Consider the following 14,636-nt stretch of genomic DNA (forward strand, 5'->3'; position numbering starts at 1 on the left):
CACGAACCGTCAGCTCACGTGATATAATCCTGAGTGAATACCCAAGTGTATGTCTGTTCTTCTCCAGCTTGTTGCCCCTCTTTCCTTCCTTGCTTCGGCACCAGACAAGCCTCTCATCATGAACCGCTTGCCAGTCGAAATAAAGCAAATGATTGCTGACGTGGTAAGAACAGTGACGTTTGCATTGTATTAATGAACCCCTCTAACCGCATCTGCTGGATCGGCGATGTGTCGCGGGATTCCCTGCGGGATTTATCGCAGGTGAACCATGAGTGGCACGAGATTGCCGGACCTGGCGTCTATGGAACCCTCCTTATCCACCTAGAGGCCAAGAAGCCAGCTCATCTTGACCGCGTGATTCGGCTTCTGGACGCTACCCTCATTCTACCGCTTGTGAAACACGTGATACTGTTGAATAGAGATACGAGGCGTTCCATAGCAGCAGCGAAGGACGAGAGGCTCTGTCGGTATCTACGCCAAAGTCCCCCGGAGGATATCATCGTCCCCGGGTTGGGTGTATACATGGGGGATTGGAACCCCATCATCCGCCTCGTGCAGCGGCTGACTTCGCTGAAGCGCTTCGATTTCCTGATTCACATGTACTACCCGCCGGAACTGTTACATGTTCTCGCCCAGGCGCACCCGCACTGCCGCGTATCGGTATCTCCCCGCTGCAGCTTCTACCCAGCGGAGGACTTCTCGCGGAAGAGATGGGCTCAATCTCCGGTGCTACATGCGGTTCGGGTTATCTACTACGAAGATCCAGTCTATGAGACCGTTCACACGGAGCATCCCGATCGCTCTCTGCGAGATCTCCTACGCCAAGCGCCCCATATCAAGCAGGTGTCCTTGCAGATCAGCCCGAAGACGCCAGGCAGCACACGGCAGAACTACACCAAATGGCTCGAGTCCCGGCCGCCGGAGAGCGGAATCGATACCAGTCCTACGCGTGCGAGGCTGGAAATCTTGTCATTACCCTTAAGCACCACAATGACCGGGGACGGGTTCCAAGCGTGGTCCCGGGTGACCGACCTGGGCTACCTGACTGCATGGACGGCGGGCGCCCTAGAAGAGGAGAGCGCGCTGGCAGCCATCACAGACCTGCAGCCCTTCCGCGCCCTCAAGCGTCTCACCATCTCCCTCCAGCCGCCTGCAGACTCTCTACCCTCATGGTCCCAGACCATTCAGGCGATGTTCGACTCGCTTCCGCCGCTGACGTATCTCTGCCTTCTGGGCACGTACGATCCGACGATTCTCCCCACTGCCGTCCTCGACCGCCATGGCTCGACGTTGGTCGAGTTGAAGCTGCATCGTGAGACCCCCAAGTACCAAAGCTACGAGTCCACCCGGCTGGCGCAAAAGGGTCAGATCGCCCCGATGTTTCCCGCGGATGCGATTCGCCGGATGGCAGTCCGCTGCCCGAGGCTGAAGACGCTGCGCATCTGCGTGCAGCGCCACCGGGGCCACCCCACCGAAACGGAGGCCTACAAGGCCCTCGGCGAATTCCCGGCGCTGGAGACACTGGACCTCGTTCTCAACTGCCTCCCGGTGGTGCAGAACGACGGGACACCCTTCCCGCCGCGCGCGCTGAGTGAGTACGAGCAGGGGCACAACCAGGACCACGTGCCCAGATGGATTCTCCGGGACTGTGCCATCAACTGCGCGATCGACGCCCCGCTGGCCGCGGCCATCTTCAAGCGTATCCACCCGCGGCCGCAGAGGGGCACTCTGCGACTGCTGCGCCTCCACCCGCTCGCAGGCCACCACGGTCAGTATCGGGTGGCCCCTGAAATAAGAAACTCACAGGCTCTTCTTGCGCGCGGGTATCTCAACTTTCAGGTCATGGGGAAGTGGCAGGTCGCTTGGGATGGTGCCGGTTGGCTGCGGCCCCGAAACCGTGAGACAGCACGCTGGGAGGGAAGGAGATCAGCAGTGACGAGCGCGGATCTTGAGATCTTTGAGTCTATTTGGCCGTTGGCCCGGGCAACCAAGGATTGGCCGTTAGACTGGCAGAGCTGGCCTCTGCAATAGAGACGCACTTCTTTTTTGTTCTTTGCCTCGACAAGCTCGTAATCGAGGCACCAAGTAGGAACGAAAATAGCAGCCAGTAGCCGGTCCAGTTGTCGGGTGTGAAACAGTCTACAGCACGAGTCGCTCTGTATGATCCGTACTCATAGACAGGCTGTCTTCACGTTGTATGTGGTTTCATCTATCGGTCATGTGCGATCCTTTAAACGTAGTGTAGACTGATGAAAAGATATACGACCCGGCCCAAGCAAAGTGGATTATTCTACTGGCAGATTTGTCCCTTGTTTAGGCATGATATGAACCCGAAGACATAGGGTTGGCAGCTGAGGACAGAGTTATAGTGACTCGACCGCGCTACTATTGTTCCTCACTACTAGTCATACAAAAAGCTCCCGTCTCCATGATCGAGCCGCCAGATGATATATACAACACCCCCTCATTTACATATACTGAATCGCTGCATTCTGATATCTAACGCATCACACCAAGTCCATGGATAATTTAGCTGACATGTCAATATCCGTTGTGTCATTCTTCAAGTATAGACGAGAGTGCAATAACTTTAGTAAGCCCATTTCTAAACGGCTGGATGTAAAAGGTGGCGCTGCTCATCGCCTCAGCGCACAGCCACTTTGGGCGTTGCTGTTCCTGTAGGGGAGCTCATCGGATTAATTATGGAGCTTGGATATATCACTATTCCGCGAAAAACATTAGCATCTGATATCTTCGCGGATCTGGCTGTTTGTTTTGGCTCCCCTACAGCGGTAGCAGGGCAAAGGTTGGTTTTGGCAGAATCTCTAGATTACCAGGTTTTCACATCTTATCGTCTAAATGAGTCACAGTAAGCGGGCCTATCGTGTTGGATATCGGTTTATCCGCCACTTAGAATGCGCTTGAGGAATCTAAATCATGAATTTGGTAAAGCACTCGTTCCCAAAACAACAAATGAGTGGGCCCATGCTCCTGCGGCCTTCTTTCCTCGCATGTTTATATTTTTATATGTCACCGTGTTCCTTTAACCCGAGTTCAGTAAAATCCCCCCGCCCTCCCTCCGTCTCCCCCTCAGAATGGCTCATCAAGTCGACGGCATCTGCTGGGATGCCTTGACATCCAATCTCGTTTTCCAATCCCATCCCTCTGCCGATGTATCCGAGGCTACGAATCTGTACTTCCGCTTCAGGCCCCAACAGGGCCAAGAGATCGGCCAGTTCGCCGAGTCCCTGGCCCATGCGATTGCCAGCGAGACCGAGCGCGAGCGGCGGAAATACCCGGCGAGGTATGACCCACCCCAGCGAGACGATATCATCTTGGCCGACGAGGTAGCCCACAAGGTCCAGCCGCTGGCCTACGCATGGTGCCAGAACGACTGCTGGGAGTTTGGCTCGAAGGTGACCAACTCGCCAGACCTGTGTCGGCATGTCGAGAGTGAGGGCTTCGCGTGCGGATGCCCGCTGCCCTACAGGGAAAGACTGGGATCCGCCTTCCTGCGTCAATACCAACACAACGATTGTTTTGAATTCTTCCGGGTCAATGGCGATGCCTTTTTCAATCTGCAGGTGGTCAACGCCCTTCTAGTCTTGGGTGAGATGGACCCCGTTCTACGACTCTGCGCCCATCCGGCGATCGGGCTGCGGGAATGGATGGAAGCCCGGGAGTGTTGGGATACAGTAAGTTACGGTCGCATTTCATCACATCTTTCCGCACAGCCTCTTCCAAGGTCAAACAAACTGAATGTAAATCTCAGGACTCAGAAGTCGGGTGGGATCAGGTCTTCGAGGCCACGCTGGATTTCTACCTCCTTTTGAACATTCTGGACAGCTTTCGGGAGCTGCGGGCGCACAGCAGCCCCGGATCGGATGATTACCGCGACACGAAAATGTACCAACGAACTCTCTTCCTATGGACGCAAATGCACTCGCAGGCCGAAGTTCCGAGCCAATTCCATCGCCGGTTCTTCGGGCTGGAAGACCATTTCGAAGCGCCTTTCACCATCGAGCGGCAGTTCCACCTGCCAATCATGGCCAAGCTTCTGGCCGAAGAACAGGCGAGGGTGCCCATCAGCGTCCCGCTCCACAACGAGGACGATCCCTACGAGCCATGTCTCTTTCTGAATGAAGATAACTTTCCATTTGGAAAGGTTCCGTTCGAGGTGTTTTTGACCTGCGATACAGATGCCCCCTATCATCCGAGTGCATCGGATATTGCGCGGGTGGAGGCTTATCTGCGACACAAAGGGTTGCCGCAGGAGTTGGTGTTGGATATCACCACATGGACGGAATACGATCGACCACGAAACCGTCTCCCCGTGCCACATGATCCCCTTCACGTGGGAAATCGGACGGTGCTGGAGAAGTACCTGGATGAGTGCTTCCGTATCATGGTCCGTTGTAATATGCTGGCGCAGGAACTGGGGATGGAGATACACTGGCCGTCCCGCGTGGTACACGCCCTCGATCGCCTCGTGTCGAGTCCCACCGGCCAGAAGCTCTTTGTGCGAAGCCAGTCTCAGATCATCTTGCAGGGTGGCGATGGGGAGTTGCCTTGGAGTACACACCAGTAATGGGCCAGCTGCATCTCTCCCACTGCCTTAATGGAACATGGGGTTGAGTCGTATGGCGACTGCAAAACGACGCGGAAAGAACCGAAAATGCCTTTTAAGGGCCTTGAAAAGTATGCTTGACCATAGAGTAATAGTCTAGTCTGCTTGCAGGTGCTGCATAATCGGGTGCTGGGAAACGTTTCCTACAGGGTTACGGTAGAGAGTCAAAACATCGCAAGCATCGAAACCCACTCCACTTTACTATCTAGATATTTCCATCAACCTCACTTGCCCGCCCTCACAGTACCCACTAGTCGAACAACAAGGCGTTGCCTCCGATCACCAATCCCGCAACCGCTCAGCACCAGTACGGATCAATAATTCCACAGCAAGTATATGAACGACCCGCGACCGTGGTCGATATTGTCGCTGAAGCCCTGGAAGCCCAGCCTCTGCGCCGTGGCCGCATTCATGGGCTCGCTCCGCCGCGCAAGCACCACCTGCCTCACATGCCGCTCGCCCTCGCCGCCATAGCGAAACTCCAAGTACCGATACAGCCCGCCCGCTCCCTTGGCCAGGTCCAAGGCCCCCTCGCGTGCGTGGTCGGAGAAGACGACCCGGATGTCGGAGATCCCCGTGCCTCGCTCCGCGTGGTACTGGGCGACTAGCCAGACGAATCTGCAGGGGTTTCGCTTCTTAGTCTCTTTCATGTAGGGTAACAGCGTAGGGGGGAGCAAAGAAGTGAAGGGAAGAATAGTTGCGTACTTTCCACCGTACCCGGCATTGATGTCCCCGTTGTCGTTGTTGAGAACTGGGATGGTGTTGTCGGGTTTGTCACTTGCGTGGTCGCCGTACACAGGCTTTGAGTGAGAGAAGCAGGTTAGCGAAGTGAACTCTATAGAGAAGAGTGTAGCAAGGTGAAGGAAATTGAAGATATACTCCAAGGGTACCGAGCCAGCCCATATTGACTGATCTATCGAATAGTTGATGTGCGAACGGGGACTTTGTCGAGGATTGGTTTGCGGTATAGATGATTATTGCCGCGGATAAATTTCTGCTGTCGTTCTTCAGTCGGGGAAATCATTCTTTTATACTTAGGAGATCCCCTCAGCCAGACATCGTCAGTACTAGGACTCAGTAGTAGTAAACTTGAGGCTTACGCCCTTGGCTTTGTCGAAATAGTTCGCAACATCAAAGGAACATGTCTTGGCCTTCAGCCAAACAATTCATACGAGCGCCCAGTCCGAACGCTCATTACGACCGACGAACACTTGGTCGCGATGCATTACAAGTTGCATGATGCAAACAATACCAAGAGGAGGCTCTGCTCATGGTCTGACTCTTCAGGTCATAGTAGTGGTCTCCCCGGCTTCCAGAGCAAAAGCAGCTGTTCACTGGTGTCCGAGGTAATTGTATCAGCTGAAAAGAGGTGGCTTGCAGTAGCAGCTTGTTAATGTCAGCGGGGTCTTGGGCGATCGCCGCAAGGGTCTGTGCACTATCGGGTACTCCGAGGGCGTCTCGTATTCGCCGGAGTGCATGGCGTCTTAGGGCTTGCTTGAAGGAGTCTTTCCAGCTACATGTCGCGGAATATTCTCGCTACGTGTAGTATTAACTCGTTTACAAACAACCAAAAGCATCCCTGAGTAGCGCACGCAGCGGAGTCACCGAAAAGCAAAGTTTCACTCGTCCAGGATCGACTGACCTGTTGGGCCAACACAGATAACATGCCCGAAAAGAGCATCACTCGCCTCATGCAGATTAGAGCAATCCTGATTCACCCAGGGATTATACGCCCGGATTGCCGAGACTCCAAGCCAGGGTTTCAAGTCAAGCTCGCGCTCGATTGAGTCGCACGTATCCCCATCCCTGAGGGTATGGGTTTTACACCTGAGCGGAGTGCACAACCTCGTACCCTCGGGAATAGCGAAACAGTCGATGAGCGGCCAGCTCACGGCTCGAACAGCCGCCGAGGCAACCTGGAACTGCGCCGCAATGCTGTCGCATGTGTCCCCTGGTGAGGTGGTGTATGAAAGAAGGGTCGCGCAGTACGGGTCCCGCTCTATATGTGGATCCTCGGAGAGGACGAGCTTCGGGATGGCTGTGGGAAGGTTGAGATCACAGGCACGGTTGATGTGTTCGAGGCGCGATTTGTAGTTTTTGTCGTAGAGTGAGAAGGGTGACGTTTGCACGACACGATGCCATTGCACGTTGCAGAAGGAGCAGAGTTCTTCGATCGGCATTTCATCGATGAAGGATTTGCTAAAGCCATTGATAACATCTGTACATGCAATAGATGTGAGCGACACGCCCTATATCAATCGGGACAGATCAAGAGAAAAGCAGAACCTACCACCACAGTATCTCCCTGTTCCCTCATCCCTAAGACAAGTCTCGTTCCAGCCCGCCCACAGCTGTCCACCCCGCAGGGTTGGAAAAAGCATCTTCTCCTCCAACGTGGCGCAATCGCGCTCGACGCTCAGAAACCATGTGGCGAGGGATTCCCCGCAACCGCTGTCACAGATAAGATCGCTAAGCATGTCATTTCCCAGACCGGGACCCTGCATCCAACGCGCCCACTGCCGTTGCAAGGATCGCGTCTTCGCGTGACAGTGAATTTTCTGTGTCATCGATGCCCTGCATGACGGGCTGAGCTTTGAGAGCGTTCTGGCATGTAGTTTGTTATTTTCGCTCCACAGTTGGAAGCCGCGAAAGTTGGACGAAGAACTTGTATCATCACCTTGGGATGTTCCCAGGGTTTGTTGCTGTTGCGCGAAGTATTGAGCAGCGACATCAGGCTGCCTAGCTACTTGGGCAACTGTAGCACTGCATAGCAGCATCCAGGTAAGTAGAATTTCGGCACCTCCCATCTCGACGTGCGAACGATAAGCGAACACAATAGTCGATCTTTTCTATCGAATGATATGATATCATTCTCTGGTATCATGGCGAGCGAGGACATTTGATCAGGGATCGAAGGGGTTCTTATTATTGGGTACCCACTAAACAGAGCAACTGAAAAGAGCGAATCTTTTCCGAGGTACTCCGTAGTTAGCATCGCTTCACACGCGCTGAGCCGCCAGCAAGCCTAACTTAGGTGACTTGAGATATCCACATTCCCTGGATCAATGCGCGATGATTTGCCCTGAAGCTGGGATGGCTTGCCGCCAAGCCAATAGTCTCTGAACTCACGTGCTGGTAGAGTGCAATGTCATTTAGGGCATAGGCAGCAAAACATGTACATCGAGCACATACGAGCACATACGACCACAGGGTGTGGAAAACAGGGCTTCCCGTCCGCTCAGCCGTACTTAAGCCACACGCCGGGAGGTTAGTAGTTGGGTGGGTGACCACCAGCGAATCCCTTCTGTTGTATGTTTTTTGATTTTCTATTTTGCTAGGAACAGATCACAGTCGCAACACAACTGGAATTCCTCTACCCAATCCCTCAAGCCTATTTTCTTTCCTATATCAATATCGACTACTATTCTCCTTCCTATTTTCCTGAACTTTAAATCTAGTATCGCTGTGCGTTTAAGACCCCTGTTTGGCTATATCCGAGATGCAGCTTCGGTTTAATCATATCGCAACTTGTTGGGAGACACGTATAGTAATTCCTTCCATCTCCAGCGCACTGGTATCTTGCCGTAGTCCAGGGTGTTGTCTCCCACTACTTTCCGGACATATGCATCCGGTGAGGAACACTTCGAATATCTTTCAGCTCAATCTTGAATATACCTCTTGTTCTGCCTTATCGGCAGCTTTTTCTCTGTCTTCCTCAAACATAGCTCAGCATAGCAGAACAAATCGCAAGCAGTTAGATGGCCCTTGCATTGCTAGTACACGGGGATCAGCTTAAGCCCCACCAAACCTTAACAAAGATCAATTTTAAGCCGCATAGCTTAGGACCTATGGCGATGAGAGTAGACAAGGACTTCTGTTTACCAATTGGTCCGCCAGCGACACATAATCACACTGGTCTATGCACTTGGGGCCATTGAAGAGTTCTATGGATTGTCGGAGATGTGGTACACGACGGATTCTCACCATCACAGTAAGAGGGGAGTTCAGCCACGATCATCGACTTGGTGCGACTCTCCGAGACCAGCATTCCTTCACTGCGAGTTGCTCATCAGGTTTCTTCCTACACCATGGATCATTATACTACCCCTGGCCAGGATATAGTTTTCTAGTTGAGGTGTTTAGGACCCCGGTATATTTGCCTCTACATACCTACCGAGCAACCTAAACGGTAAAAAGGTCATATTCTGTCTAAGGGGTAATGGGTAATAGAGAGCCTCTGTTCGAATATATTCTGGGAGAATCAGATTCAACATTGACACACAGGGAAAATGACCTCGACATTCTACCGAAGTGGTATAAAGTCTTATAACTGGGGTTTAATTGGCTACCAAGGAGCAAGAAGGTTTATGTAAATCATGGCTTTGCATGTGGAGAAACACACCACGAGGGACGAAAGCAAGATCTATATGCAATCTGGCTAGGCCACGAACTATGTACTGATGGCGAAGAGGATTTCTTAGTAATATGTTGCCTATGCTATTGAATAGGGTCACGTGGGTCATGTGACTGACAATTTGACCGGCACCTGCCGGTGACAGGCGGAACCATAACCAAGGGTGACATAACTGTTGTTCTGATGAATTACTAAAAATCCCTCATAGTCATTTGAGCAACACCTTCAAGATAGCGTCAAACGGCATGATATCAAGGAGTCGGGTATACTCAGGTTCAATGAACCGGCGGTTTCTCAAACTCAGATAGAGAATCATACTCAGATCAAGATAATGAGTTACCGGCGGGTGGAAAGGAAGGGGTAAGTCAGCCCATGGGCGCTTGGTGGCGACTCCTGTTGTGCTGATGCAGTTGTACGGAGTATGTTTTCCTTTCAATTGACTGACCCGCCTGCGAGCCGCCCCACATCGGCGTCAGACGCTGGATTGGAGGCCAATGCTACAGCTGGAGCCTGGTATTGATTGCCAAATTTGTGACAACGCTTTGAAGCAGCTACGACGCGGGCCGGCTGAGCGGAGGACCGCCGCTTCTTGAGATGACGCGAGCTTTGACTAGGAGGTAGCCGCAGAACCCCTGTAAGCACTGGCCAGGCCATTGGGCGACTAAATAGGCTATCGTTGTTAGCGTGCGTTAGCAATATCACCAGAGGTCGACTAGTATTGTATCAATAATACACCCGATAAGCCCCCGGGCCATCCCCCTCATCACACCCCCTCATGCGCCGTGGCTTGATCTTTTTTGGGTTGTCAATTTGTTCTGTTTGTCGCGCTAGGCTAGCGTTTAGGTAGAGAGGGAGCTCACCTGGAGATCTCAACACTTTGCCCTTTTATTTCCCTCCCTTTTCTCTATTCATCTTATCCTCAAATCGCATGATACCCACTGAGCTCTTCATTCACCACATTGAGTGTATACAGATATCTATATATCAAGAAATATCGAACACCTCAATCCAGCTGCCCTCCTCACAATGGCCACTGACTCTGAGCGCGAGCTACTGATCAACCATGACTCCCAATTGCAGTCCTACTACTACTCCCTCGAGTCGCGGATCGGATACCGGCTGTTCCTAGGAGGCACCCGGCATTTTGGCTTCTACGAGCATGACACTTGGTGGCCATTCCCAATCTCACGGGCCCTGCGAGCCATGGAAGACAAACTGGCCGCGGTGCTGAACCTCCCCGCCTATGCCCATGTCCTGGACGCCGGCTGCGGCGTCGGCCACGTCGCGATCCACTTAGCGACCAAGTACGGGTACCGGATCAAGGGGATTGATATCATCCCGCACCATCTCGAGAAAGCCAAGCGCAACATCGTCAAGTCTGGGCTGCCGGACACGCAGGTCACGGTACAGCGCATGGACTACCATCACCTCGAGAGTTTGGGCAGCGACGCCTTTGACGGGATCTACACGATGGAGACTTTTGTGCATGCGACCGAGCCAGAGGCGGTGTTGGCAGGATTCTTCAAGGCCCTGCGTCCGGGAGGTCGTCTCGCTCTGTTTGAGTATGACCACATGCTCGAGGATGGCGACAAGGCGCAGCAGGCACACCACAAAGCAATGGCGGAGGACATGCGAAGAATCAACGAATTCGCCGCGATGCCGACCAACAGCCGGTCGCACCCGGGAATCTTCAAGCAGATGTTGGAGGACGCGGGATTCGAGGAGGTGGAGGTGCGCGATTACTCCGAGAACATTCGGCCGATGACGAGGCTCTTCTTCTTGGTCGCTTATATTCCCTACCTGATTGTGAGCTTGTTGGGGTTGCAGCGCTACTTTATCAACACGGTCGCTGGCGTGCAGTCCTACCGCGGCCGCGACCACTGGCACTACCTCGCCATCTCCGCCAAAAAGCCGGGCACGCTGGCTGAGATGCCCAAAGATCGCTGAATTTTGATACTCTTACTTCACATCGGACTCCTGACTATGGATTTCCAAGATCATTCCTTTGTTCCGTGACACCCATCGCCTGTATATACATTGCCCCCCATCTCTGGGACACAAATGCAGATTTCCTTCACGTCATCACCCCTAACCATGTATCTACCCGAGGAAAGGTAGAAATTTGTTCACATCAGCATACGCCCCGCTGGGTTGCGCCCGCAGCGAGATGAAGTCTTCCACGTAGATGTACCCTCGTGCGAAGACATACAGGGCGCAGGTGATCGTCACAGGGATCAAAACGCGAAACGAAACCGCCATTTCAGGGTCATCTTCCTCGGAGATGTTTCGCAATCCGAGTAGACTTTCGCGCACGCTCACCAGGGTGGTCTCCATGCTCGAGTCACTATTGTCATGGTGATGGTGCACAGGACGCTGGTATCTCCGGGTCGGCCCTACCATCTCGACGCGGGGTTTAGGTTCGCCAACCCGTTTGCCGCTGCGAGACATCTCCACAAAATAGTAGATGCCGCCGTAGATCGAGAAGGCGGCATTGTAGACACTGCAGATCCGCCACAAGATCTTTTCCGTGTATGTGGGGAAGTAGAAGTCCCATGCCACCAAGAACAGTGCGCTGAAGCCCAGGAGGATGATCAAGGCCAAGGGCGAGTATTTGTACTCCGGCGTCAGCCATGTGTCCGAGGGAAACCGATCCCACGGTCGGGCCCGGATCGGCCGCGAGAAGATCGGAATCCGCATTATCTGCGTCAGCCGCGTATAATATTTCCAGTGAATGTCAATGCCAAACCGATCATGAGTGATATAGTCGAGCGGCGTCCGGTACCAGTGGTCTGGTAATTGTGGATGGGTCTGGAAAGTTGGTTTTTAATCCGTGTCAGCGACAGTCCTCGTATTACGTCTCGCGGTAAATTCTTTCGATCGGAGTTTCAACTTACGGTTCGTTTCATGAGCTCACGAATAGCCTGTACAGTTATATCGTTTTTGGTAGATATGTATCGGGGTCTCGTGATGGAGGGCTTGTAAAACCAGGTAATCGATGATGCTAACATTACCAACGCAAATGCAACAGTTGTCAATTCCAAAGTGGTGACCGATATACCGAGGCGAAATCGTTCAAACGTGGATACTAAAAACCAGAATGCTTGGAAGACGGTGATCAAGCTGATCGAATGTTAGGGGGGGCTCTTGGTGGGGGTTGAGAGGCACATTACCGAGACAATGTATCCGCAGAATTGCGCTCCTCAATAGCCATCTGTTCCATATCCGGCATGTCTATATAATCATGGGAAAGCAGGTAATACAGTTGCTGGGCATCGATCGGAAATCCCTGAGGGAAGTCCGGGCTTCTTAGATGTATGCCCCCCATATCGACGAAGAACGCATGCCTGTACGTCCATACAAAGGTCTTATTGAGCCGGTTGTCTTGTCTGAAGACCTAGTGATGAGGGGTCTGTATTAGCCCCTTCACAGATCAAACGCTACAAGTAGATGTGGACCGGAGAACCGGCATCGAGACACTGCACCGTACATACCTTGACACTTCTCCTTGCACTTTCAAACTGTCCCCAAGCAATCCCAAACAGAAAGTCAGGGCCCAGAAGACTGATACAGAAGAGGTTGAATTTGTCGACGAGTGGATGCCATTTGCTGTCGTTCGGGGAGCCAACATTAGGATAGACGGATACCCAACAGCAAAGGATGACTGTAGTACAGCACGACCATAATATATCGATACTACCTCTGCCTTCGGGGCTTGCTACCCATCCATAGACAATACTTTCTGTAGTGTTCCCCATGTCATGAAGACCCAAGTCACGACGCCAGAAGATAGAGCGAGACGAAATGCGTTGGAAGTTATCCTTCTCCAGGGAGATGAGGCGACGACCGGCTCTATATACTAGTGAGGGGCACAAACTATTGAAAACAACAGGCTGGTAGGAAGTGCTGGTGTAGGGGCTTTCATTAAGCGGAATGATCCTAGGGCTGCAGGCCAGCCCGGGCAAGGTACACGGCAGGAAATGAAGCGATGAAAACCATCGAAGCCCTGTGATTTACCCCTGCTAGTCTCTGGTTAACAGCAAGTCCGCAGCTTGCGATCAACTGGCCTGGTAAAGACCGAAAGGTATATGATAGCAGGGTAACCTCTATTGGGAAATGCCCATCACTTTAGCGCTGACATCGCGTGAGGGGCTTGCAGGGGCTACGCCAACAATAGCATGCTAGCTGTCTCATGCCTTATTGTCTACTCCAATCTCATGCAGCCATTGGAACTCATTCTCTACCGGGTAAATTGACTGCTGTCCCCATGTTAAGGAGGGATCATGATGGACGGTGTTGTCCTAAATAGCCCGTCCGCGCAGATAGTCGCAAAGGAATCGCGGAAGAATCGTTAGGGTATCTCTACCCAGCGGGGGCAGGACTAGACACAGCAAAACTGATTCCTCTTGCAGTGATATCCTCGGGGAGCGAATGTCTTCGTGCGATTCTTGGATCGATTTTTCGTCTTCGTCCATGTTACAGATTTCGACCCACTCTCTAGAATCTAGCAGAGAATGAGTACGTTTGCCACTCAACCTGAGGTCACCTTCTATTCTTCGACGCTAATTCACCGGATTGGGCATACTTGGGATACAATATCATTTTTGCTTTGATGATCACGTCAAAACCTAGGTTGGTTGATCAACGCGGGTAGGTTTGGGAGTTCATCATCTCAGACGGAGGGGGACTGGGAGTTGATTTGTCTAACTGAGAATATCTCCGGCCCGGAGCTTGGAAAAAATACCCAAGTAGGTACTGGTACTTGAGTTCGATTAACCCGAGCAGGAACTAGTAGTATCAATAGCCCAGAATCAGGAGCAAAGGTGCTTAGCACCACTTAGCTTTTCGTATCTACCCACAACCTAAGATGTCAATTAAACCTCTGGTGTAACAAGTGATGAGGCTGAGCGACAACGGGTAACTTAGTTACACAACAAAGAAAGAGCTGAGCGGATTGGATCTTGGGTGCGGTACCAACGTAACACAACCGAGGGGAAGCTTGCGGCTCATGCCACATGAGAAGCTTTACAATATCGACTTCTCTTGGCATGGCAGTGCTCGCAAGCCTAACTAATTTATAGAATCATGTGGTAGCCCTGGATGAGAACTGGTAGACATACAAAAAAGGATTGGAGAATCATCTGTTTGGCAACATAGCTATGTGGTTGCTTGTAAGTCCTTCGTTGGGTTGCTCTCTTTTCTCCTATCATCTATTCATCGATCTTTTTTCCTTGGAAGGTTTTCGGAAGGGCCGGCCCTCAAATCTAAAACGATAAAAGGTCTTTCAGCTTTTGTACTGCCACGATGATGGGTGTACGGTACCTATACTGTAAGGTACTCCATCCGTGTAACGTAACCGGTAACCAAGTGGGGCATAGCAACCAAGTTGGTATTATGTATAAAAGAGTATATTTGAGATACTTATAATTTTACCAACCTTAATATAAACATTATAAAAGTGATTTATTAGTGTTACATATCATTATTCTATAAAGATACTACATTTTCTTAATACCTTTAATACTGCTTATAAGAATAATATGAAATATGCTGTACTTTTCAGTATTCAAAGTTAACTTGATATCTATTAGTTTCGAA

The 14,636-nt window shown here is 51.8% G+C and overlaps 6 protein-coding genes across 6 annotated transcripts; 3 read left to right on the forward strand and 3 right to left on the reverse strand.

Moving 5' to 3' along the window:
* The first annotated feature begins 103 nt into the window (after positions 1 to 103).
* Positions 104 to 2,513, forward strand: BO66DRAFT_396214 (uncharacterized protein). Its single transcript, XM_025648420.1, has one exon. It carries the CDS (start codon positions 193 to 195, stop codon positions 2,029 to 2,031), a length of 1,839 nt encoding a protein of 612 aa, XP_025498200.1. The 5' UTR covers positions 104 to 192; the 3' UTR covers positions 2,032 to 2,513.
* A 560-nt stretch (positions 2,514 to 3,073) lies between these two features.
* Positions 3,074 to 4,860, forward strand: BO66DRAFT_396215 (uncharacterized protein). The gene is made up of 2 exons (XM_025648421.1): positions 3,074 to 3,695; positions 3,773 to 4,860. The coding sequence occupies exons 1-2, from the start codon at positions 3,096 to 3,098 to the stop codon at positions 4,586 to 4,588; spliced, it is 1,416 nt and encodes a 471-aa protein (XP_025498201.1). The 5' UTR covers positions 3,074 to 3,095; the 3' UTR covers positions 4,589 to 4,860.
* A 15-nt stretch (positions 4,861 to 4,875) lies between these two features.
* Positions 4,876 to 5,600, reverse strand: BO66DRAFT_396216 (uncharacterized protein). Its single transcript, XM_025648422.1, has 3 exons — positions 5,507 to 5,600; positions 5,333 to 5,427; positions 4,876 to 5,245 (listed from the first exon to the last, which is right to left on the reverse strand). Exons 1-3 carry the CDS (start codon positions 5,528 to 5,530, stop codon positions 4,942 to 4,944), a joined length of 423 nt encoding a protein of 140 aa, XP_025498202.1. The 5' UTR covers positions 5,531 to 5,600; the 3' UTR covers positions 4,876 to 4,941.
* A 646-nt stretch (positions 5,601 to 6,246) lies between these two features.
* BO66DRAFT_336432 (LysM peptidoglycan-binding domain-containing protein) lies at positions 6,247 to 7,104 on the reverse strand (the record flags this gene model as incomplete). Its single annotated transcript, XM_025644281.1, has 2 exons — positions 6,247 to 6,845; positions 6,918 to 7,104. 2 exons carry the CDS (start codon positions 7,102 to 7,104, stop codon positions 6,247 to 6,249), a joined length of 786 nt encoding a protein of 261 aa, XP_025498203.1.
* Positions 7,105 to 9,833: 2,729 nt separating this feature from the next.
* On the forward strand, positions 9,834 to 11,065 carry BO66DRAFT_242407 (SAM-dependent methyltransferase). The gene has a single exon (XM_025642869.1). The coding sequence runs from the start codon at positions 10,068 to 10,070 to the stop codon at positions 10,986 to 10,988; it is 921 nt and encodes a 306-aa protein (XP_025498204.1). The 5' UTR covers positions 9,834 to 10,067; the 3' UTR covers positions 10,989 to 11,065.
* Positions 11,065 to 12,886, reverse strand: BO66DRAFT_242417 (uncharacterized protein). The gene is made up of 4 exons (XM_025642870.1): positions 12,533 to 12,886; positions 12,212 to 12,435; positions 11,936 to 12,161; positions 11,065 to 11,849 (listed from the first exon to the last, which is right to left on the reverse strand). Exons 1-4 carry the CDS (start codon positions 12,794 to 12,796, stop codon positions 11,142 to 11,144), a joined length of 1,422 nt encoding a protein of 473 aa, XP_025498205.1. The 5' UTR covers positions 12,797 to 12,886; the 3' UTR covers positions 11,065 to 11,141.
* Positions 12,887 to 14,636: the final 1,750 nt, after the last annotated feature.

The sequence above is a fragment of the Aspergillus aculeatinus genome (assembly GCF_003184765.1).
Source record: "Aspergillus aculeatinus CBS 121060 unplaced genomic scaffold BO66scaffold_81, whole genome shotgun sequence".
Taxonomy (NCBI): domain Eukaryota; kingdom Fungi; phylum Ascomycota; class Eurotiomycetes; order Eurotiales; family Aspergillaceae; genus Aspergillus; species Aspergillus aculeatinus.